We start from the raw sequence: 23824 nt of genomic DNA on the forward strand, positions 1-23824 counted from the left end.
AATACCCTTCTTCCTGCATTATCACCTTTAAAATTCTACCTTGACTTCAAGACCCACTAAAATTTCTTACCCCTTGAAATCTTACCTTGTAGAAGGTTCTCATTTGAACTCCTCCAACTCTTTAAATCTGAATTACAGCATTTATCACATTTTACACATTCTACCATGTTATTATCAAATATCAAACATATCAAATATTATGCTTACTTGCACATGTTTTTTTAATCTTCCTTGATGGACTGTAATGTTAGCAATTATCCCTATTCATTCTTGTAAATAGTATAGCATGATGTACCTTGTACTCAAGCACACAGTATATGCTTGATAAATATTTCTTGGATGAATGTAGGTAAAGAACTCTTTGCATGAGCTTTCATTTGACCTCTATTAATTAACCTTATCTTCTTTAATTGAAAATATAAACTAAATTTAAAATATAGAACATTTTATTTTCAACTTTGGAAATATCAAGTGTAAGTATCAAATATTTATTGTTTACAAATTGGCTTTTTTCATTACCATCATTTGGCACCTTGTCTACTAGTAGGCTAATTTTTGTTGTTTGCTTTACTAAGTATACTCTATAGCATATTTAATGTCCCCCATTACCACTGTTTGGAAAGTGCCCCTAAGTTTTTATTAAAGAAGCCATTGTGGATAGCATATATTTCAACTGTATTTTCTATAGTCAGTACAGATTTTTCCCATTTTTCACTTCCAAACATGATAAAAAAAAATGTCCAGGTACTCACCTGCAATTTTATGGTTCATTACTTATTTTCCCCCTCTATTCCAAGGAACTGTAGATGTTTGAAATTTGTTTTTATGACATCTGAAATAAAAATATAGTTTTTTTCTAAATTATCAACTATCTTTCCTCTAAATTTGCTTGCTATTCTCCAGCTATGACTGGAAAGACCAGACCAACTACACGTTCTCTCCTACTTTCTAATCTGTATTTGCACAATGCTACAGTAAAATATAGATTACTCTATATTTTTTAAAATCTCCTTTATACCACTTAACCTTGCTAAGCCATCTTAACTATTCCTTTTATCCAGGCAGAACCCCATCAGAATGGCATAACAATCTTCTCTTTTTTTAATAACAAGGCCAACACACACTGGATTTTAAATAATGATCGAGGATTTTTTTTTATTCATTAAGTTTCAGTATCATTACAGAAAATGTTATGGTACAGAGTTGTTTAACATTGTTTTTTCTTTGCTCTTGATTTCCACATGAATGCTGGTAACACTAATATCTGTACAAGATCAGTCTTTGATTTTATTTTTTGTTCTGTACAATTTTAAACGTATTGGTTAAAAAGGCTGTCAGCACTTAAGGAAGCATTTTTTCCCCCCAGTTTGTTTGTTCAAATAAAAGGTATCCAGTTACTGCCCAAGAGTACTGTGCCATGAGGCTACTGGGATGCGAGGCCCCCCCACCCCCGAACGCTCTGCGGGGATGGTTCTCCTTGAGGCAGGGCAGGGCCGCCACCCAGTCACTCTTTATTTGGCACTGTGCACATAAACACGAGATACATGATAAAGAACAAGCAAAAGCTCTCTGTAAAGCGGTTATGAAGCATACTAAGAAGGGAAATCCAAGTGTTGCCTACGCTAGTATAAATAAGCAGACAGCCTTGATTTAAGAGCATAAGTAGTTGTATTTTATAGATGAGAAAAACACAAGTTCTGCAGGCACCTACTGCTGTCTACTAAAAGCTATCGCTATCAGACCTAGCATTGAACACACAAAGCAATTTGCAAGAAAGGAAAAATTTGCTTTGATATAATCAGAATAGAGTTGTTTGTTAAGATTTTTAGGTGTTTTTTTCTTTAAAAGGTATTTAAATTCTTTTGAAATATAGTTCAAGATGTTGACCATACAGATCAACTTTTATCCAAATCAGAAAAACTAGCTGTGCCGTTGCATATTACAGGATACAGTCAATGATATGTAGACATGCATCAGAGCTTTCTCTTGCTGGTGACCATCATAGCCGCCCGATGACCATGACGTCCACCACCTCGCCCTTGTGGAGCTCCACGTACTGCTCTGTCTTTGGAGGAAGCATCAATAATCCGTTGGCGCTGCGCATGCTCATCAGACGGCTGCTCATCTGATTACCTGGGAGGAAATACTCTCATTACAGTGGCAGCAGCGACACGGTGTATGCATGCGCAGCCCTTGCAGTTCTTTTCAGAATAAAAACTGATGAACAGAAACACAGGTCTTCAAGAGGAAGAGAGATGATCAGACTTCCCAGTACCTTTTTCAGGTGACCTTGCTACTGTATCCTACTACCTTCTCACTGAACTTTAAAAATAAACATTACAAATTATTGCTTAAAAGAACAAAACCAAAATTTTACAGCATTGTGGAAAATGCCATAGAATTTCTCAGTTCAGGCTAAAATGTGACGTGTGTCTGAAAAGAGAGGCTTTTAAACCCTATTAAAATAATAATGATAATAACAGCAGTGGCTACCATTTCTTTAGTATTTACTAAGTACCAGACAAGGTGGTAGACCTTTTACTCAACTACCTTATTTAATTCTCAACGACTCAAAAGAGGTTAGATAACTTGCCTAGGGTCCTACTAATTAGTTGGTGGCCAATTTGAATGCAAGTCTGATGGCAAAGCCCATCAGAGACCTACTCACTGTGCTAGCTGATGTTTGCACTTGATAGGACCTTTGTTTAATTTTTTCTGGAATCCCATCAAAAGTCAGGTAAGGGGCTTCCCTGGTGGCGCAGTGGTTGAGAGCCTGCCTGCCAATGCAGGGGACACGGGTTCGAGCCCTGGTCTGGGAAGATCCCACATGCCGCGGAGCAGCTGGGCCCGTGAACCACAATTGCTGAGCGTGCGCGTCTGGAGCCTGTGCTCCGCAACGGGAGAGGCCGCGATGGTGAGAGGCCCGCGCACCGCGATGAGGAGTGGCCCCCACTTGCCACAACTGGAGAGAGCCCTCGCACAGAAACGAAGACCCAACACAGCCAAAAATAAATAAATAAATAAATAAATAAAATTAAAAAAAAAAAAAAAGTCAGGTAAAATATGACTAGAGAAGTTGGGGATAAAAGTTTAAAGTCTACAGCAGGTAACTTCAGAACTGTGAATTATCAACGTTGATTTCTCAGTCCTTAAATCTTACCAATATCTAGTGTATAGTAAAGGCTACAGAGAATCACACTCTAATTGGGCTTTAATCTCACATTGATGGGTGGCATAGCCACAGTCCCCTCCTTTTCCTACAATCGAAGTTATGCTCAGAACTTACTGGTTGAACAAACAGATAAAAATCTTCTGTAATTTTAGATTTGTATTTCAAATGTTTATCTAGAAAATATGGCTCCATGGAATAACAAAACCTTTATTAATTTTTTTTTTTACTCTTGTCCTGTTATGCTACACTGTTTTAGGAATAGGTTAACATCTAATCTTTCAAAAGGGAAAATGTACAATAATTACAAAATTAGGTATACTCAAGGAAGGAGGTTATACATAAATTTGTGTTTTAACAGGATGGGTGTATAGAGATACCTGCAGGTGTGAATGACTAACCTGTACTCTGTGCCCAAGGTAGTGGTTCTTGGTGATGCCAAGTCAGTATACACCGATGGTATTCTGGGCGAGGATCCAGTTTTACATCACATGATAACTACAGAAAAATGAGGAAAAGAAAACAAACTTGATCACCTGATCATCTCTTAAAACTACAGGATGATGGCAGTTGTGCAAAGAGTGCAATGGACATGGAAATATCTTGGCATTCTGCTGTCTCCACCACTGCCACCTTATGTTCTTAATACAGGAAGTCCAGAGGTTGTGTTGCTCTGGTGAAAAGAGAAAAGAAGGCTAAGAAGTTGGTATCCGCAGTAGGAAAAAGGGCAGATGAAAAATATAAAGTCTGTTTTTGAATTCTAATTTTACCTCTGACCTATGAATTAAGAAATCAAAGCAGATGTTTTAACATTGAAAATAAAGGAGGTAAACCTACACAAACATACAAGCTCAACATCCATTTATCTGTGTGTCATCCAACTGTCCATCCATCCATCCATCCAGTAAAGTTATTTACTGAGGTGCTAATTCAGCTACTCATTCATACGCTTATCTTTAATATGAAAGGGGTACTTTCTTTTTAAAAATTTTTATTGGAGTATAGTTGATTGACAATGTTGTATTGGTTTTAGGTGTACAGTAAAGTGAATCAGGTATACATATACATATATCCACTCTTTTTTAGATTCTTTTCCCATATAGGCCATTACAGAGTACTGAGTAGAGTTCCCTGTGCTATAGAGCAGGTCCTTATTAGTTACCTATTTTACAGTAGTGTGTATAGGTCAATCCCAATCTTCCAATTTATCCTTCCCCACCTCCCCTCTTACCCCCAGGTAACCCTAAGTTTGTTTTCTACATCTGTAACTCTATTTCTGTTTTGTAGATAAGTTCATTTGTACCCTTTTTTAAGATTCCACATATAAGTGATATCATATATTTGTCTTTGTCTGACTTACTTCACTCAGTATGACGATCTCTAGGTCCATCCATGTTGCTGCAAATGGCATGATTTCATTCTTTTTTATGGCTGAGTAATATTCCATTGTATATATGTACCACATCTTCTTTATCCATTCCTCTGTTGATGGACATTTATGTTGCTTCCATGTCCTGGCTATTGTAAATAGTGCTGAAATGAACATTGTGGTGCACGTATCTTTTCAAATTATGGTTTTCTCTGGATATATGCCCAGGAGTGCGATTGCTGGATCATATGGTAGCTCTATTTTCAGTTTTTTAGGGAATCTCCATACAGTTCTCCATAGTGGCTGTACCAGTTTACATTCCCACCAACAGTGTAGGAGGGTTCCCTTTTCTCCACTCCCTCTCCAGCAGTTATTGTTGGTAGATTTTTTGATGATGGCCATTCTGACTATCTCATTGTAGTTTTGATTTGCGCTTCTCTAATAATTAGTGATATTGAGCATCTTTTCATGTGCCCCCTGGCCATCTATATGTCTTCATTGGAGAAATGTCTATTTAGCTCCTCTGCCTATATTTTGATTGAGTTGTTTGTTTTTTTGATATTGAGCTGCATGAGATATTTGTATATTTTAGAGATTAAGCAAAAGGGATAGTTACTTTCTTTTCTCTTGATTATTCCCCCTAGTGTCCCAATACTGATAAACAATCTCATTAAAGCAAATAAAAGTAGTCTCATAAAAGTTATACCACTTTGGTTTGGTCACATCACTGGCACTAAAAGAATTCCTCTGAATGAGTCTTTGCTATGGAATGGCATCTTTCATATCTTTGTAACATAGCCAATTTCTGTTCACACACATTATACAGAATGAACAATCAACCTTCAACCTGGAGCCACTGTTTTTTTTTTTTTTATCTATGTCATTAAATTCATCCTGAAATCTGATCAAGGTGATAATGTGTTGGTAGCAGGTGCCTAAAAGGTATGACTTGAACATGTTTATACAGTACATAATTATAATCTATAGCCCATCAAAGATTAGTTCAATGTTAGTGAATACAAGACTCATTCCAAGGCATGAGAATTAACATTTTACATTAGCATAATAATCGTTTAAGTTACTCTATCTTAAAATGGTCTAGAAATCCTTTACTCAACTAAAAGAGATATTGCTTAGATTAAATGATACAGTTAAAACTTGACCTGGAAATCTTGATTGAAGTGAGTTTATCTCCAATCCATTCTAGTTACTTTGTTATAAAATATTCTAATAATCTAATTAGAATATTAAAACATTCTAATTATGCTTTTTCTCTGGAATCCAGAATAAAATTCAATTCTAGGGTGTTTCTCCTTGATTAAATCACACTCTACTCTTTCACATGATATTACTTATGTTTATACCCTATTTCATATCTACTGGGGGGTAACTTGCCATTGTTCCTAAATTATTCTGTGCTTACCTGAGGACAAAAACCTCTGTCTTTCAACCTGAGTGTGTGTGTGTGTGTGTGTTCTCCAGTACTAAACCACAAGAGCTATTCATGTGGCTGTGTCATTTGCTAAGTGTTTAAGGTTTTTCCCCAGCAATGGCACTGACTGGCTCATGGAAGTACAGTGGAGCAAATACTGTACTGGGAAGATAACTGGCACCTAGGTTCTACTCCCAGTTTTACTGCTAACCGATGTGCTGTATTGGCAACTTATTTTGCTTTCCCATACCTGTTTGTTCATCTACAAAATGGGGTTGTTTGTTTTAAAGGAAGATATTTGTTAATTTAAGAAACAAGAATCAATTGCATCAAATTAAAGTGAATGAAATTTTTTCACAGCCTCACAAACAGCTGTTCCTTTTGTAGCAAGAGATGAAGCTAATTAGATTTTTATGGTATTTTACTGAAATGCAGAATACTTTACTCACCAATATATTTAGTTACACTGACATTATAGTTCTGGTATATTACATCAGTTAGCTTAAGAAAGCGCCTATTTACTATAAGCTTCAGTGCTTATAAGAATGATGTACCATGAGTAAACATACACATATATCAATATTTTGGTGGAAAAACATTGCAAATGGTGGATGTTTCACTTCTGCCGATTTCTTCTACTCTTTCAAAATTGGGCAGTGAGCTGTGGACTAGGAGTCCTCTGTTTCCTTTGACTATTTTGCTGGCACACAGTAGTCACTCAAGAGATAAAACTGTATTATTTGGTATAGTATTATATGGTATGCTCTACATGTAAATGTCTAAGAGAGAGAATGAGAAAAAAAAAAAGGTCAATGAAATGAGATGATAAGCCACAGACTGGGAGAAAGTAATTGTAAAAAACACACCTGATAAAGGTCTGTTATCCAAAATACACAAACAATTCTTAAAACTCAATAATAAGAAGATGAACAACCCAATTAAAAACTGGGCAAAAGAACTGAGCACCTTACCAAAGAAGATATACACATGAGAAGTAAGCATATGAAAAAATGTTCAACATCATAAGTCATTAGGGAATTGCAAATTAAAACAACAATGAGATATCACTAGATACTTACTAGAAAGGCCAAAAATCCAAAACACTGGCCACACCAAATCCTACTGAGAATGTGGAAGAACAGGGACTCTTATTCACTACGGTGGGAATGCAAAATGGTATAGCTACTTTGGAAGACATTTTGGCAGTTTCTTACAAAACTAAATATATTCTTATCATACAACCCAGCAATCACAGTCCTTGGTATTTACCCAAGTGAATTGAAAGTTTATGTTCATACAAAAACCTGCACACAAATGTTTATAGCAGATTTATTCATAATTGCCAAAACTTGGAAGCAACCAAGATACCCTTCAGTAGGTGAATGGATAAACGGTGGTATATCCAGAGAATGGAATATTATTCCTTGCTAAAAAGAAATGAGCTATCTAGCCGTGAAAAGACATGGAGGAAACAAACGCATATTAATAAGTGAAAGAAGACAATCTGAAAAGGTAACATACTGTATGATTCCAACAATATGACATTCTGGAAAAGACAAAACTATGGAGACAGTAAAAAGATCAAGGGTGAGCAGGGAGGGAGGAACGAATAGGCAGAGCACAGAGAGTTTTTAGGGTTGTGAAACTGTACGATACTACAATGGTAGATACCTGTAACTGTACATTTGTCAAGACCCCTAGAATACACAACACCGAAAGTAAACCCTAATGTAAACTATGGACTTTGGGTGATAATGATGTGTCACTGTAGGTTCACTGATTGTAACAAATGTACCACTGTGGTGCAGGACGTCAACAGCTGGGAAGGTTGTGTGTGTAAGGATGGGGTGGGGAGGAGGAGTAATACAGGAACTCTCTGTAGTTTCCGCCTAATTTTGCTATGAACCTAAATGTGCTCTAAAAAACAAAATTTGTTACTTAAAAAAAGGGGAGAATATTTTTTTCCTTCCTCTTTGTCCTGTCCATCTTTTAGAGAAGTGACCTCAAAGAATTATCTAATACAGTAAATAATTAATTGCAAACACAGTGTAATAGGGCACAAAGAAGTAAATAATCAACCCTTCTTAGGGACACTGAGAAAGGCTCCACAGAGGGCATGATGCCTGAGTCTTATGACTAAGGAATTTTCCAAGCTGAGAAAAGAGATGGTGGTGGTTAGGAGAGAACCTCCTAGGAAGGGGATCTCACGTCCGTTCTGGAGGCAGTAAAAATCTTGGTATGGTCAGAGTGCAGGATGGGAAGCAGATGAAGCTGGAGGGGAAAACAGGCCTTGGGATGGAGGGCCTCCTGTGCTCACTTGAGCAGTTTGGATTTAACCCTGCGGTCATGGGCAGCATTGAAGAATTTTAATTGGAGACGCTGACATGATTAGAGTTAGAAAAGGGATTTAAAAAGAGGCAGGATTAGAAGAGAAACCATTAAACATTGGAGCCATCATTCAAACCAGCTTATTTGGCTACAAAACACAGGGGATGTGGATGGTGGAGGGCGCTTTAGAAGAATGGTGAAGATTTGGAAGACTGCAGTAAGGAATGGAAAAAGCTGATCCACAGGATATAAAAGGATCATCAGGGGGAATTTTGGCCCCTGCTGAGGTTTGTAAATTGGAAGTGATAACTTGAACAGTTGTACTCTCTTCTCTAGTTGTACTCAGTGCCCTGGGAATAAAAGTGAAGGACAAAAAAGGGAAGATTGATCTAAGTTTGTGGATTCTTAGAGTGACTACAGTGCACGGAAGAAGAGGCAAAAAAAATTTGAGGGTGTTAGAAAAACATTGAAGTGATACACCACAGGATTTAGGTTGGATGAGGAAAGGGGTAAAGCCAGAAGGGGCTTATGGAGAGGGAAAAGGGCAGGGGTTATAGGAGTGTTTAAATTCTTTGATATCTACTGGTAGGTAACTTGCCATTGTTCCTAAACTGTATACCAGAGTTGGTGATTTTTGAGATGGAGCACTTCATGGTATTGAAAAGGATGTGCGTATTGAGTTGCTGAAGCAGAAATAAAGTTATTTAGAATTATGGAAATAAAGCAACTGATGATAAGAGGTGAGGGAGAGAAGACTTTTAGACGATTGCCAAAGACCTGAAAGTCTTGGGAAGGTTTGATGGTGGTAATGAGGGGAAGGTGAAAGCTCCAGGAGACTCGGGGAAGAGGCTGGACTAAGCTGCACAGATTGGAGAAGAGAGTTTGTGAGAAAACAGATGACCAGAGGGGATTCTATTAGAGTGGAGGTCCCAGGTGACATGCTCCAGGCCCTGGTTGGTACTGAGGGCCCGGACTCTGCTCAAGTCTGGTCAAAGCTTCCAAAGAGTGGTTAAAGGAGCTTTACACTAACTTTTAAAAGTACTAGAGAAGTTATGAGGCACTGATTTCATTAGTCCAACAGAGAGGCGCTCGAGCTCATCTGCCTTATAAATCATCTAAAATTTATCAAGTAACTTTAAAAATTCTTACACCTGTTGGTGCAGATCAGTTTTAAGTTAATTTTTCCAAAGTTTCTATAACCTAGTTATATTTTTCATCTCCGAAAAATAATAAAACTGGTTTATATTTCTTATAAATCATAGTTCTATCATTTTCAATATCTGTTTTTTAATCAGTCCATAGGCCATTATATTCTCATATAACAGGCATTCAATTATACCTTTTGATGTTCAATGACTGATCTTTTTTAAAGCTGAATAATGCTCCATTGTACACATACACTTCATTTTCCCTACCCATTCATCTGTTGTTGGAAATTTGGGTTGTTTCCTTATCTTTGTATAGTGAATTATGCTATAATGAACACTGGGGTGCAAATATCTGTTTGAGATCCTGATTTCAATTCTTTTGGACATATACCCAGAAGTGAGATTGCTGTATCATATGGTAGTTCTACTTTTAATTTCTGAGTAACCTCCATACTGTTTTCCATGAGGCAACATGGATAAACCTAGAGGACACGATGCTAAGTGAAATAAGCCAGTTACAAAAATACTGCATGATTCTACTTATAGGAAGTATCTAAAATAGTCACTCACAGAGGCAGAGAATAGCATGGTGGTTGTCAGGGGCTGAGGGGAGGAGGGAAGGGAAATTGTTGCTCAATGGATATAAAGTTTCTGTTATGCAAGGTGAATACGTTTTAAAGAATCTGCTGTACAACATATTACCTGTAGTTACCAATGTGGTACTGTGCACTTCAAAATACCTTAAGAGGATAGTTCTCATGTTAAATGTTCTTAGCATGAAATAAACAAACAAATCAAAGAACACAAAGAAATGTTTGGAGGTGATGGATATGTTTAGTACCTTGATTGTGATGACGGTATCACAGGTGTTTGCATATGTCCAAATTCATCAAAATGTCTACATTAAATATGTGCAATTTGTGTATATCAATTATACCTTAGTAAAGCTTAAAAGAAAGAAAAGTACTGATTTAGTATTATGGTTTAAATTGCCAGGAAAATTGTTCATTAGTTATTACATAGAAACTGTGTTACATAATTAGTTGACTAGTAGTAGTAAAGCAAACTGAAGTTAGTGTTGGTGGAGAAGGGGACTCTAATTTCTGAGTGACTTTTACTGCAGGTATATTTCCTCAGCCTTAGTGGTCCTTTTTCCAAACAATATGGTCTCCCTTTTCTTCTGCTTCACTAGAATCTCTTTCTTGTCCTTTAATTGTCTTTTTCTGAACTGTTTAAAATTTATCAGCGGGGTCACAGAAAAAGTGATCAGCTAAATTGCTGTTCTCTCTAAGTTTACATAGGGGAAAGGGAATTCTTGTCCCTCCTTCCATATAGGTTTAGTATTAGTTTAGTATTCTATTGACCATTTTGTCATTACATATCCACTCCTAAATGGACTCCTAGCTGGAGAAAATTATTCACTTTAGGAGTCATGGAATAATGTGGGAAGGGAATAAAAGGGACTCGTTTCCCTCTGTTTTCTATCATGAAGAGGGGAATATAACCACATTTTTCCTCAAAACTAATATAAAATTCTAGATGTTTGTTTTGGGCAGTTAAAAAATCATATCCTAATTTGTTATCAGGCTTCAGTTTTGGTTTCCGGTCATTAGAAAACATTACCCTGGCTTTGATGATGGTTGGCCGAGGATCCAAGATGCCTTGCATCTTTCTCAGTGCAGGCACAACAAAGAGATTGCAGGTGACCACGGCTGACACAGGATTCCCTGAAAGTCAACCAAGCAGTTATTTATAGTACACACATAAAAATTTGCCAAATAATTATGACTGTCTATACCTTCAGGTATCATAGAGAGTGAAATGACTAACCACTAGCATTCCTCTTCTGAATCACCTTGAATCCAAAAGGATGCCAGAATAGAGCTGTAGTCAACCAAATGCCACAGAGGGTGTAAATATTTGGATCTAGCAGTGAAACGCAGATATTTCTGATGCACAGAAGCTGTTTGACACCATTTATATCTGCTTTCCTGAGAGCTGTACATTGAAAGCCTTTAGTAATGAGTTTGCACTTGCTATTTTTAAAATGTTCTAAAATTACCATAGTAGTACATGCTCAGTGCAAAAAAAAATTAGCAAGTAGGATAAGAATAAAGAAATTTATCCATAATCCCCTCTAACCAGAAATTTCTTTAAACCAAAAATATAAAACTAAATGATTTAAGATGTGAAGGACTTGAAGGCGAATACTCTTAGGAACTGAATTATGTTCCCCTCAAATTCATACGTTGAAGTCTTAACCCCCAATGTGACTGTACTTGGAGAAAGGACCTCTAAAGAGGTAACCAAAATTAAATGAGGTTGTAAGGGTGAGGCCCTAATCCAATAGGACTGGTGTCCTTATAAAAAGAGGAAGAAACACGAGTGTGTATACACAGAAGAAAGGCCATGTGAAGACACTGAGAGAAGGTGGCCATCTGCAAGCAAGGAAGAAAGACTGTAACAGAAACCAACCTTGCTGGCACCTTGATCTTAGACTTTCAGTCTTCAGAACTGTGAGAAAATAAATTTCTGTTGTTTAAGCTACCCAGTCTGTGATATTCTGTTATGGCAGCCTGAGCAGATTAATACAAACACCAAGTTCTTTTGCAGTTATAAGAAAAATTTGAGGAATTCAACTGTACCTCTCCAAGAAGAAATCTGGGTGTGTCATGCACTTCAAAGAGAGGTAAGGTGGGCTATGAAAAAATGACTGAGCTGAGAATAACAGATTTAGCTTCTTGTGTGGTATTGTTAACTAACCAAGCCATGCGACCCAGGCAAGAGTTCCAAACCTTTCTGGGTCTAACGTTACTCATCCACAAAATGAAAGGTTTGGATGATATGATTCTTAATATTCCTTTTGGTTCTAAAATTCAAATTTTACTAATACTTTTATACAGTGGTATGTGAGTATGCATATATATATAGAGAGGGGGTGGGGAATGCTTATTATATTTTAGGTTCCCTTGGCCTGGCTTTGTGCTGCTAATTTCATCATCAAAATAAAAGCAATGGTCAGTTTAGCCTATTACTAGCTAAAACCATACCTTTAATTTTCTTCTACCCACAAAAGCAGTTAAGAATAGTTTTTTTTTTAAGTTGTTAAAAAAAGTTGTGATGAGTGGCATTGATTATTTCAATAGAAAAAGTGAGTTGTCCCACAGAACAGCAGACTCTTAATGAGAATCAATTGCTTTCCTCTTGCCTCAAAATACAAACAGATGGAAATTTTTCTGGAAAAGCAAAAAAAAAAGGAAAAAAAAAAGAAAAAGAAATAAGAAAGCTATTGTTCAACAATGATTACAGTATTCTTGTAATGCTACTGTTTTATAAAATTACTCTATAAAAAATGAATTGCTCTATATAAGAAAAGGGACTGGAAAAATCAACACCAAGAAAATTGCAAATAGTGGTTATTTCAGGGGGAGGGAGATTATGGATAACATTTCTTAATGCTTATCTGTGTTTTCTAATGTTTTTACAGTGAACACGTTACCATAGTAATTTTAAAAAGTTAAAAAAAAAAACAAGTAGATAACACATAACTTTTCAACTGCGTTAGAACTTATCAAGATTAGTAATGGCTTTAATTGCAAGGACCTTAAGAAACCAAAAATCCAATTCTGAGTTTTCAAATCCTTATAAAAAGAACCACTTTGCTGGTTCTACAATCTGAACATGTGAATTGTTGCTGCCCTCTTTTGGTACTTTCAGGCTGAGCAGTGAAAATCTCAAAGTAGCAATTTGAAAATAGGCTATTTAATTATAACTTCTTTGGCAGATCAACAACACTTAGTAACGGCAAAATAGGCTGCCACTATAACATACTTTGTAGGTCAAGTCATATCTTCTGTAGACAACAAAAACAGTCTCTTCTAGTCAAAATGAAGCTAGGAAGATGATCTCATTTCTCTATATAATGGTTTTCAGAGTATCTAGGGATGTATTAAAGGCCCTAAGGAGTTTTGTACCACAGAAATATTTCGAGGACTAAAACTTTATTTACATGACCTCGCTCTTAAAATTTCCTATATGAGAGAAACATACTCTCTTTTATGCTTACAGATAGGGGCTTTAAACATGTTTTTAAAGTTCTAAAATTTTCTGCCTGCCTTCTTTTCTTTCTATCTCTACTTTGAGCTTTATTTAATATAAAAAAGCAGGTAAATATTCCAAAGCCACCAGACTTGTACATCTGAAAGGAATAAGTAGGTTATTTTCTAAAGGAATCTATGCCAAAAAATAGAGAATGGGACACTGCTACAGATCAGAGGATAATTTTTAAAATTGAAAAAAATAAGTAGATATATAAAACTTCTAAACTGCTTTAGAATTTATTAAGATTAGTAATGGCTTTAAAACATGGCTTTAAATGCACAGCCAAAGTCCAAAAATTGTAAACTGAACCACTTTGCTTTTTCTATAATCTGAACACGTGAGTTTCTGCTCACGTGGGAGAGGGTGGGGATAATGATGTGGTCAGACTGATGATGCCTGGGATTTGGCTGAGAAGCATCAGTATTTGCAGCCCCTCCTTCCGTGTTGCTGCTCTCCCCAACCAGTCCAAATCTGGTGAGAACCAAAGGCAGCTTTGTATTTTTTTGTCCTAGTATTTCCATAGGCGATTCAAGGCCCTTTGGCCCCTTGAGCATAATACTCTAGTTGTGAGAGGTAATTATACTGCTAACTTTGACCAATTTCCTGTAAGGAAAAGCAGGTGCCCCAGAAAGATGTAGTGACAGTTAACTCCTGATTATCATCTTAGGGTCTGGAATGTGCTTTGAAAGATACTAATTTGACTTTCACACCAACCCTAATTAGCCTCATTTTATAGATGAAGAAACAGCTTCAGAGAGATTATGTGATTTGCCCAAGGTCATACAGTATGAAAAGCTGAGATTTGAACCCAGGTCTTTCAGATTCCAAATCATGCACTCTGATAGGGGACTGGTCACCTGGGAAACAAAAAGATTTTGGTCATTTTTCCAGAAAAAGCAAAAGAAACTATTTCAATTATTCTTACCTGGTAGTGCAAAGATTATTTTTCGTACACCATCAATATCCAAAGTTGCAAATGTCGTTGGCAGGCTAGAGGAAAAGTAGAGGTTGTTTGTTAGTGACTGCTAAGCAATCTGAGGAGTAAGTTAAATACTGCAGTTTTCTTGTTACATCGTTCTTCATACAGGTCACCTATTGTGTAAAAGTACTTTTCTGTTGACTCTCCTTTAAATCTTTATAACCTGAAGTGTTTCAAGAGCATTTAAATTAATTCTTTTTTAGCATCTTCTGTTTTCAAGTAACCAAACTTCCTGGTTTTCTGTAGTTTACTTTTTTTTCCTTCTTGCCAGTGCCATAGAAGCTTATCCCAAATCCTGGAGTTTCTCCACCCCTCTAGTTAACAATGTCTATACGTTTTTTTTTTCTGCTGGAGAATAACAATCATTCTTTTTATCTGAAGACTACCTGGTAATACATGTCTATCAGATAACTACCTATTGTTCAAGATGAGTATTTCTCAGCCCTTTAAGACTATACTCAGCAATAGACATAAAAGCTTCCCTCCTATGAAGGGAATGTTTTGAAATGTCAAAATAAATAAAATACCATGACTAGAACAAAATTAAAGCAATAGTAATTTAAAAATATTATCAAATTATACTTCGTCAAAAGTCTGACATGAACCCTCATCATGGGGGTGTGGAGAGGGGTGTGAGTGTGAAGAGGGCAGGTGGTTAATAATGGTGGTTTTTTTCTATTGACTACCCTTAATATAGAATTTCAGCTAAAATTTTTATTACATTAATGAAACTTGAGTGATGCAAAATTCTTAGGGAATGCTGAAATTTCCAAGTAGCTGAAAAATTACCCTTTTAAGCACCCAAATTGTTTTCCTTTTTACTATTTTTGCTCGTTGGTTGAAAGAAGAAAGGATCACTCACTCATTACCTTTTGCAATAATATGATGAACATTAACATTTTTGATGAATTGCAGCCATCATTATGAATTGATTCTACTCTGCTATGATACAGAGATTTTGGGTCACAGGGGTATTAAACCATAACATGACAGTACACGTGGCGGTGTTTCTATAGTTCTTGTTTCTGTTTTTTTTCCCCTAGTTTTTTTTCTGTAGGTCCCCATAATGCTAGACTGTCATCATCTTGACCCTTAAAGCTGGCCTTAGGTTTGGGAACCAGAGAGCAGTAGTAATAGTTATACTGTTGGAATGATAATAATAATAGTAATAATAGAAGTTACTATTTTTAAAGAAATATCTAAACATTATATCCATTATTTCATTTAATTCTTACAATAATCCCATGAGGTGACAATTGTCATCCCATTTTACAGATGAGGAAAATGAGACTCAGAGAGATTAAGCAATTTGGCCAAAATCACTCAGATACTAAGATTTGAACCAAGGTTTTTCTAACTTTATGGCTCATAATTAGATAAGGCTCTCATAGGGTACACTGTGAAGTGTTATTACATGGACTTCGTAACATCTATTTTTGGCTACTCTGAGGCCTTTTTTGCTTACTTCCTGATTCTTTGCTGTGTTTTAGAAAACTGAGATTAGACTGTCATATCCATTTATAGATAGGTTATTTGGCAATGACTGTTACTGTGTGATGAAAATAATTTCCAAGATACATTTTTGACAACAGCTATGCTCACTGTAGATGACCCCTAAAAACTGTGATTGGTAGATGTGGTTGATAATATTCCAAATGCTTTTTGAGTATCTCCATGTCTAAAATGAAAGAGGTTAATTGCATTCTGAATGCACTGTATGTGGGAAGAGCAAAGCTAAATTGTTTTTGAGCTTTTTTATATTTCTTCTTATTCTACTATTAAGTAGCAATTACCTTTAAATTCTTCTTATCTTCAGACAAGTATAAAATTCTGGCCAATTAAAGGAAGCCCATTTAAAGTTCTAAACCATTTTTTTTTTAATAGCAAACTAACACACATAATAAGATTGAGGAGGGAATGCATAACACCTTCCTTCTACTATATTTAAAGCCAATTTAAATCATCTTTTGAACCTTGCAGACAGCTACTGTGATTTCTCTGAAGGTACTCATTTTAAAAAGATTCCGTTACAATAAAACATTTTGTTATGTGCACTGCTATCATGAGTGTTTTATTGCTAGACTGTGAAGTTTTTGTTTAGGATCTGGAAAGCCATTTCCTTGAAACTCAACACCTATTGTTCATTTTTCCTCTTGAGATCAGAATGTAACAGCTTTTATACAATAACCGAAGTCACAGAATATTATGACTTTAAGGGAGGAGAATAAACAGTATGAACTGATGAACTCTTACAGCTGAAGTAAGTGGTAAATAATAGACTAAAAATAAAATAAGTACCAAAATTATACATCATGGGTGCTGAGATTAATTTAAATAATGGATAATTTAAATAATAGATATTATACAAATATTTCTCCTCTAGAAGTGAGGGTAAGTAATGTCAGCTTCTTTCTCACTGCAAAGGAATAATCAATTCAATTTTTGAGATTAGTGAGAAGTACATTGACATACTTTTGGGATGTCCTCTGTATTCTAATCAAATTAGTACTGCCCATGGGGACAGAGTAAAAAAAAGCCTGTGTACTCATAGCATAATAATATTTGCTTAAGACAAGATATTCTTAATAAGAATGATCCCAGTCCAACACCTTCAATAGTAAAAGGGCCTTGTCAGTGGCAGCATATCAGAGCAACTACAGAAATACAATGCCAAGAATTCTAAATTCTATTACATTGTGGAGAAGGCTTTAGGGACAATCTTAACTTCATACTTAAATGTAAAGCCTGATCTCTGCCTTAGAACTAACACAAGGTATCCAATAAATCAGGGAGATTAGGAGGGCTGGCTTAACACTTAAAAAAGGTTTCTGGAATTTGCTGCTAGTTCCCATGGCTCACTTGTAACAAATGGTAAGTCCCACCTCTACTTTCTCTTAGGGTTCATATGAGCACCCATCAGAGTATGACCCTGAACTAAAGCATCATTACTGTTGTCCCTGACAGCACGGAGGTGTGCTGGAATGCTCACCCACACACTGAGGGCTTTCAACAGTGTTTTTATAATGTTTACATATCACAGGTTTATAGAGGAGCAGGGGTCTGAACAGGCAGGCTGTTGTTTAAAGACATGGCCACACATATTTTATCAACACCAATGTTTGCATTCTTTGAGGATTTACAATGGATTACAGAACCTCCATTAGCCCTTCCTGAGGGAGCTATTAGTTTTCAGGAGATATGCAAGATCTAGGTATGTGGTTACTTTTCTTTCCTCTTGGGAGGTAGTAAGAAGCAGTATGAAACACTATTCATGAAGTATTCTTACAAAAAAAAAAATTGAATCTGAATCTAATCAAACCTTTAGATCTAACTTCTGATGTACAGAATATACTGGAGAGAGACAGGAACAAATTAAATGCCACCACAAGGAAGCAATCAGCCAAATCCATTCACTAGGACAAAACTAGGACAAAAGATTCAGTTGCTTCAGCAAGTCAGTGGCATGCCAAAAAATGAGGGCGGTGGTTGGTAAATGTTCCTGTTTAATAGAAACTTAACCAAATACAGTGAGTAGACCTGACTCGAATCCTAATTCAAACAAAACATATGTAAGAAGGCATACTTTTCCTTGACATTTGGGAGAATTTTCAAATACGATCAGGGTATTAGATGATACTGAGGTATTCTTATTTATTTTGTTAGCTGAGATAATACCATTGTGATTATGTAAGATAATGTAACTGCTTACATATGTAACTGCTGTTGTTATTAATATCTGAGACGTATACTAAAATGACATGTCTAGAACTTGCTTTAAAACAATCCAGCCCTCTGTCCCCCCAGAAAGGTGAAGAAGGGGATTGATAAAACGATTACAGAAAAATGTTGATAGTTACTGAAGTTGGGTGATGGGTATATGGGGTTTCATTGTACTCCCTGCTTTTGTGTACGTTTGAGAATTTTCATACTGAAATGTTTTTTAAGTGAGAGAAAGAAGCAGAAAAAGAGAAGGAAGGAACTAGACATGAGAATTAAAGGGGAGAAAAGGTTTGGAAAGTTGTTTTGCTTTGTTTAAACCAGACCCAGTGATTTATAAAGATGAATTCCCATTTCAGATAGGACATACACTTGTTCAAAGAACTCTAATACTATAATATTTCTTTTATTAGAATAAATAATCCATAATACAAAATGTAAAAAGAAAGCATTTAAAAACTTTGTTAGTCAAAGCAAGCCAAACCAACCCCATATATTAGATAATAAGATTATTTTCATACCCTGGTTTCATAAAAACCCTGCCAAAATGGATCTGGGCATGAAGATCAATGTCCAGCACCTGCTTGAGATAGTCCTGCAAATATGAAAAATAATCACTTTACTTTCGAACATTCTAATATCAGACTTTCAAACTTTAAATGAAAAAAAAAAATTTATAAGATTGAAATGAAAAGAAACACCTTATTTTAGTGAAGTTGATTTAAGACAAATATTCCTTCATTCCTCATTCATTTATTCATTCAGTAAATATTTACTGAGCACCTGGTATATGTTGAGTATCAGTCTATGTACAGGGAGATACAGCCTTGAGCAAAAGAGACAATGTCCCTTCCTTCATAAAAGGTACATTCTAATAGAAGTAGTTAGATAGTAAACCAAGTAACTACATTAACGTATAAATCATTACTTGATAGGTTGCTGTCTCTCTTTTAAGACAGAATTTTATGTCTGAGAAAGGATGTTAATAAATATGACTTAAGTAGCTGTGCCTGGGCAGGGAAGCCACATGTATGCATCACACACTATTCTGTCTAGTAACTTAAAATGATGCACATTCCTTGAGGAGACACTTGGACATTTGCCCACAGATTACCAAATCTAAATAAGTCAACTAAAAATTTAGGGAGGGAGCTCTAAAACAGAAAGTCAAGGGTGTTTAATTGCTCCAACTGTATATTCTGCTATTACCAACACAACCAACCTAAGGTTATGATCAACCCAGAGCCATCTGACAAAACATGATCTTTGGAAAGGAAAGGCAATACTGCCTTGTAGTTGGTTTTGTAAACATAATGAAAAATATTGCAGTTTAAAAAGTTTCTCTTAAGTAATACAACCTCTCGGTCTATTACTGAGTTTCCTGCTCACTAATCCAAGAGTCTAGTAACCTACTAAAATTTTAAATATTTCACAAATTATGGGACACTTTATTTTTAAAAGCTGTTTCCTTCTATCTCCACAGCCTCAGCCAACATCATCTCACCTGAATTACTGAAATAGGTCTCTCTGCCAACACTCCTGCCCTCCTCCAATTTATTCCCGCCACAGTAGTGAGAGAGGCCTCCTGGAAACAAATCTGATCAAATCAATATATAATACTTCAATAACTTCCTGGTTTCCAGAAACAAGTCTCAGCTTTTAAATATCATAGCTAAGATTCTTGTATTTTCTAGTCCCCTTTTGCCAATCATTGCTCTTATCAGGCAATCCTTTTCCCAGCCCCATTCCACTTCCTTAATCTCTCTCTCTCTACATTCCAGCAGGACTATATTGCTGTCAGGTTTTACACTTTCTTGCCTCAAATCTTTGAAAATGTTCTTCCTTCCGTTTAGAATACTCTTTCTTTCCACCCTCCTCTCTCTCAATCTCTGAGATGACTCTCAATCTCAGTCATCTTCTCAGCCTCCCCTGAATTCCCAGGGCTGGATAGTAGATTGATTATTGATTTATGTTTATTTTCAGGTTATATTATTAGATGCAATAATTTAGAATTTACTTGATGAACTGATCCATGTAAATATATGAATAGGAAATGTCCCTCCACCTAATATCTAGTAATCCTTTTTATCTTAATTTTCTATGATATCAAGAGAGTCATACCGGCTATCTTTCCTTGTAACATTTTTCTCATCTTTTACTTTCAATGAGCTGTGTCCTTATATTTAAGGTGGGTCTCTTATAAGCATCATGCAATTTGTTGTTTTGTAAAATCCAGAATGACAATATTTAATTGGAGGACTCAGTCCATTTACATTTAATATAATTATTGCTATATTTGGGGTTTAAAACTATAGCCCTCCTATTCATTACCTATTTGTCACTTTTGTTTTTATTTCTTTTTCTTCTTTCATGTCTTCTTTCAATTCACCAAAATTTTTTTGTCATTTAATTTTCTTTCTCTTCTATTTGTTAGTTACACATTCTCTTATTATTTTAGTGGTTATTTTAGAGATTACAACATGCATTCTTAACTTACTACAATCTATCATAATTTGGTATTTTTATCACTTCCCAATGTAAGAACTTTAAAACATGTTAACTCCATCCATTCCTCTTTCCTTTTTGTGCTATCATGTATCATATATTCTATATACATTATAAATATGTGTGTATATATATAACTATATATATATACATTCTACATATACTATACAAATATATACTCTATATATTCAATATATAATATTTATACACATTTAAACCTCAAGATATTATTTCATATAATCAACAATTCATTTACATTTACCAACATATTAACCCTTTCCTTTGCTCTTTAGTCCTTTCTGCATTTTCATGCTTCCATAATCTTTCCCACTGAAGAACTCCCTTTAGGATAGGTCTGTTCAGTTTTTATCTAGTTCAGTTCAACACTAGCTTTTATTTTCTCTCAGCATTTTACAAATGCCATTCCATTGTTCTCTCTTTTGTTTTAGAAGTTCTGTTTTGAACACATTGTTTTTATTTTTTTAATATTTTATTTTATTTTGGCTGCGTCGGGTCTTCATTGTGGCACGTGGGCTTCTCTCTAGTTGTGGCGTGCAGGTTTTCTCTCTCTAGTTGTGGTGCACGGGCTCCAGGGCGCATGGGGTATGTAGTTTGTGGCACGTGGGCTCTTTTGTTGAGGCGTGCAAGCTTAGTAGCTGTGGTGCGTGGGCTTAGTTGCCCTGCGGCATGTGGGATCTCAGTTCCCCGACCAGGGATTGAACCTGTGTCCTCTCCATTGGAAGGCAGATTCTTTACCACTGGACCACCAGGGAAGTCCCTCCATTGTTTTCTGAGTTCCATAATTTCTGTTTAAATCATTTCTGTTAGTTCTATTTTTGGTCCTTTGAAGGTAACGTGTCCTTCTGGTAAGATTTTTCTCTTTGCCCTTGGTTTTCAGTAGTTTTGCTATGACTACCTAGGTATGGTTTCTTCGTATTTATCCTGCTTGAGATTAGCAGAACTCCTTGAATATCTGGCTTTATGTCTTTTATGAGTTTTGGAAAACTCTCTGCCAGTATCTCTTAAATACTGCTTTTGTTCACTCTCTCCTTTCCTTTTGGGACTCCAATTACACATGTTACACCTTTCACCAAATCCCATATGTCTTTTATGCTCTTTTCCATATTTTTTCCAAATTTTCATTTGGTTTTTATAAATAGATACTAATTTTCTAGTGAAATTCTTTACTTTGCCATTTCTTTTTCTTAAACACATTGATTACAGTTTTTAAAAGTCCATAGGAGACAATATAAATGTCAGGACCATTTTTAGGGTTGTACTATCTTGTTTTCCCTTCTAAATTTTTAGTTATTTTGTGCTATTTCTGGTATTTCTGGTAAAGTCCAAACATTATATATGAAAAAAATTTAGAGGTTTTGAATGGTGATATATTCCTCCAGAAAGAATTTAATTTCTTCTGGCAGCTTAACTAAGATTACCTTGATATAATCAGAGACTGAGATAATTTGAGGCTCAATTGCAGTCTTTGCGAAGACTGTTTTTTTTCCAGTTTGTCCTTATTCTTAGATCACAGCACTTCAAGGGTTTAAACTGAAAGCCTGAGATATTTGCCAGGGTCCCTCCTCCACGGCAGGTCTTGAACTCTTAAGACTGTTGAAAACTCTGCTTATTTTCTTAGCCTTTTAGCTATTCTGTTATGCTTAGATTCTTGGCCTCTTGACCATTACATCATCCCCTGTCCCTCCTGGCTTAGGAATTAGTAAATGCCTTGAGGAAATATATGGTGAAGAATTCCAGTTCAACTTCTCTGTGGTTCACTTTTCTCTGAGATCTTGGTACCTTGAATCCCATCTGTCTTAGTTGTTCTCTTTGGACACCTTCTTTTTCTTATTCTTCAAAAAATTTAAAAGATTTATATAGCTTTTATCTATTTATTTACTTTTAATAAATTTATTTATTTATTTTTGGCTGTGTTGGGTCTTTGTTGCTGTGCACGGGCTTTCTCTAGTTGCAGTGAGTGGGGGCTACTCTTTGTTGAGGTGGGCTGACTTCTCACTGCGGTGGCTTCTCTTGTTGCGGAGCATGGGCTCTAGGCACATGGGCTTCCGCAGTTGTGGCACGGGGGCTCAGTAGTTGTGGTTCACGGGCTTAGTTGCTCCGCAGCATGTGGGATCTTCCCGGACCAGGGCTCGAACCCGTGTCCCCTGCATTGGCAGGCAGATTATTAACCACTGTGCCACCATAGCTTTTATAGTTGTCCTTGGTGGGAGAGTTGGTCCAAATAAGCCACTTCATCATAGTAGAAGCAGAAATCTCCAGGCCTTCCTTATGTGTTCTTATAATACTGTGTCCTCCTGACATCATACACTTAAGTAATACTGCAGTTGCCTGATAACAGATATGTATCCTTTATTGTATTATAAAGTTTGTGAGATCAGAAACCCTCTGTATAATGAGTCCATGGTGATTAGCACATGAGTTTCATTCATTCATTTGCTAGTTCAACAAATATTTTTGAGTGCCTACTATGTATGAGGAATTCTATTTGTGCTAGAGATTTAATAGTGAACAAGATACACATGGTCCCTGGCACAAGGATGTCCTGTTATAGTTTACTGGAGGAGGAGACAGTCTAAAATAAGTAAAACAACAAATAAAATAACCATAAAGTGTGGTACATGCTATGAAGGAAAAAAGCAGGTGCTGGGATAGAGAATAATGGCGTGAGGTGGAGAATAAGGAAAGGCCATTTTAAAAGAGGTGGTGAGGATGAGAAGGACTCAGCCATGAGAAGTGTGGAGGGATGAGAATTCCAGGCAGAGAAAAGTATATACAAAACCTTCAAGAGCAGTAAAGAGTGTGTCTAGAACTGAAAAGACAATGGAAGGTAGTGAATGAATAGGAAAGAGGCATAAGGGGAGGTTGGAGAGACAGGCAGAGGCCATACATGCAGGGCCTTATGGGTAATGATACAGAATTTGGAAAGCATATATGCTCACTACATACTTGTTAAATGAATGAAAGTATTATATTTTTCTTGAAAAAAAATCATTTCTGTTGTAAAAATGCCCCTTTTCATTCTTTCTGAACATGAAGAAATGCTTCATGTTTCTTG

At 36.1% G+C, this 23824-nt stretch overlaps 1 protein-coding gene across 2 annotated transcripts in view; it reads right to left on the reverse strand.

The window, feature by feature from the left end:
- Nucleotides 1-1154: 1154 nt before the first annotated feature.
- GPHN (gephyrin) overlaps nucleotides 1155-23824 on the reverse strand; it is a 632089-nt gene continuing 609419 nt past the window's right edge. Inside the window, exons 20-24 of one of the 2 annotated variants that reach the window (XM_068543944.1) lie at nucleotides 18765-18838; nucleotides 14473-14537; nucleotides 11070-11173; nucleotides 3571-3667; nucleotides 1155-2133 (exon numbers count right to left, since the gene is read on the reverse strand). In XM_068543944.1, the coding sequence (XP_068400045.1) occupies nucleotides 2000-2133; nucleotides 3571-3667; nucleotides 11070-11173; nucleotides 14473-14537; nucleotides 18765-18838 (474 nt within the window). In that variant the 3' untranslated portion in view covers nucleotides 1155-1999. The remainder of the gene's footprint in view (nucleotides 2134-3570; nucleotides 3668-11069; nucleotides 11174-14472; nucleotides 14538-18764; nucleotides 18839-23824) is intronic. The other variant, XM_068543950.1, reaches the window with a different exon arrangement.

This window comes from Eschrichtius robustus, chromosome 1 (genome assembly GCF_028021215.1).
Source record: "Eschrichtius robustus isolate mEscRob2 chromosome 1, mEscRob2.pri, whole genome shotgun sequence".
Classification (NCBI taxonomy): Eukaryota; Metazoa; Chordata; class Mammalia; order Artiodactyla; family Eschrichtiidae; genus Eschrichtius; species Eschrichtius robustus.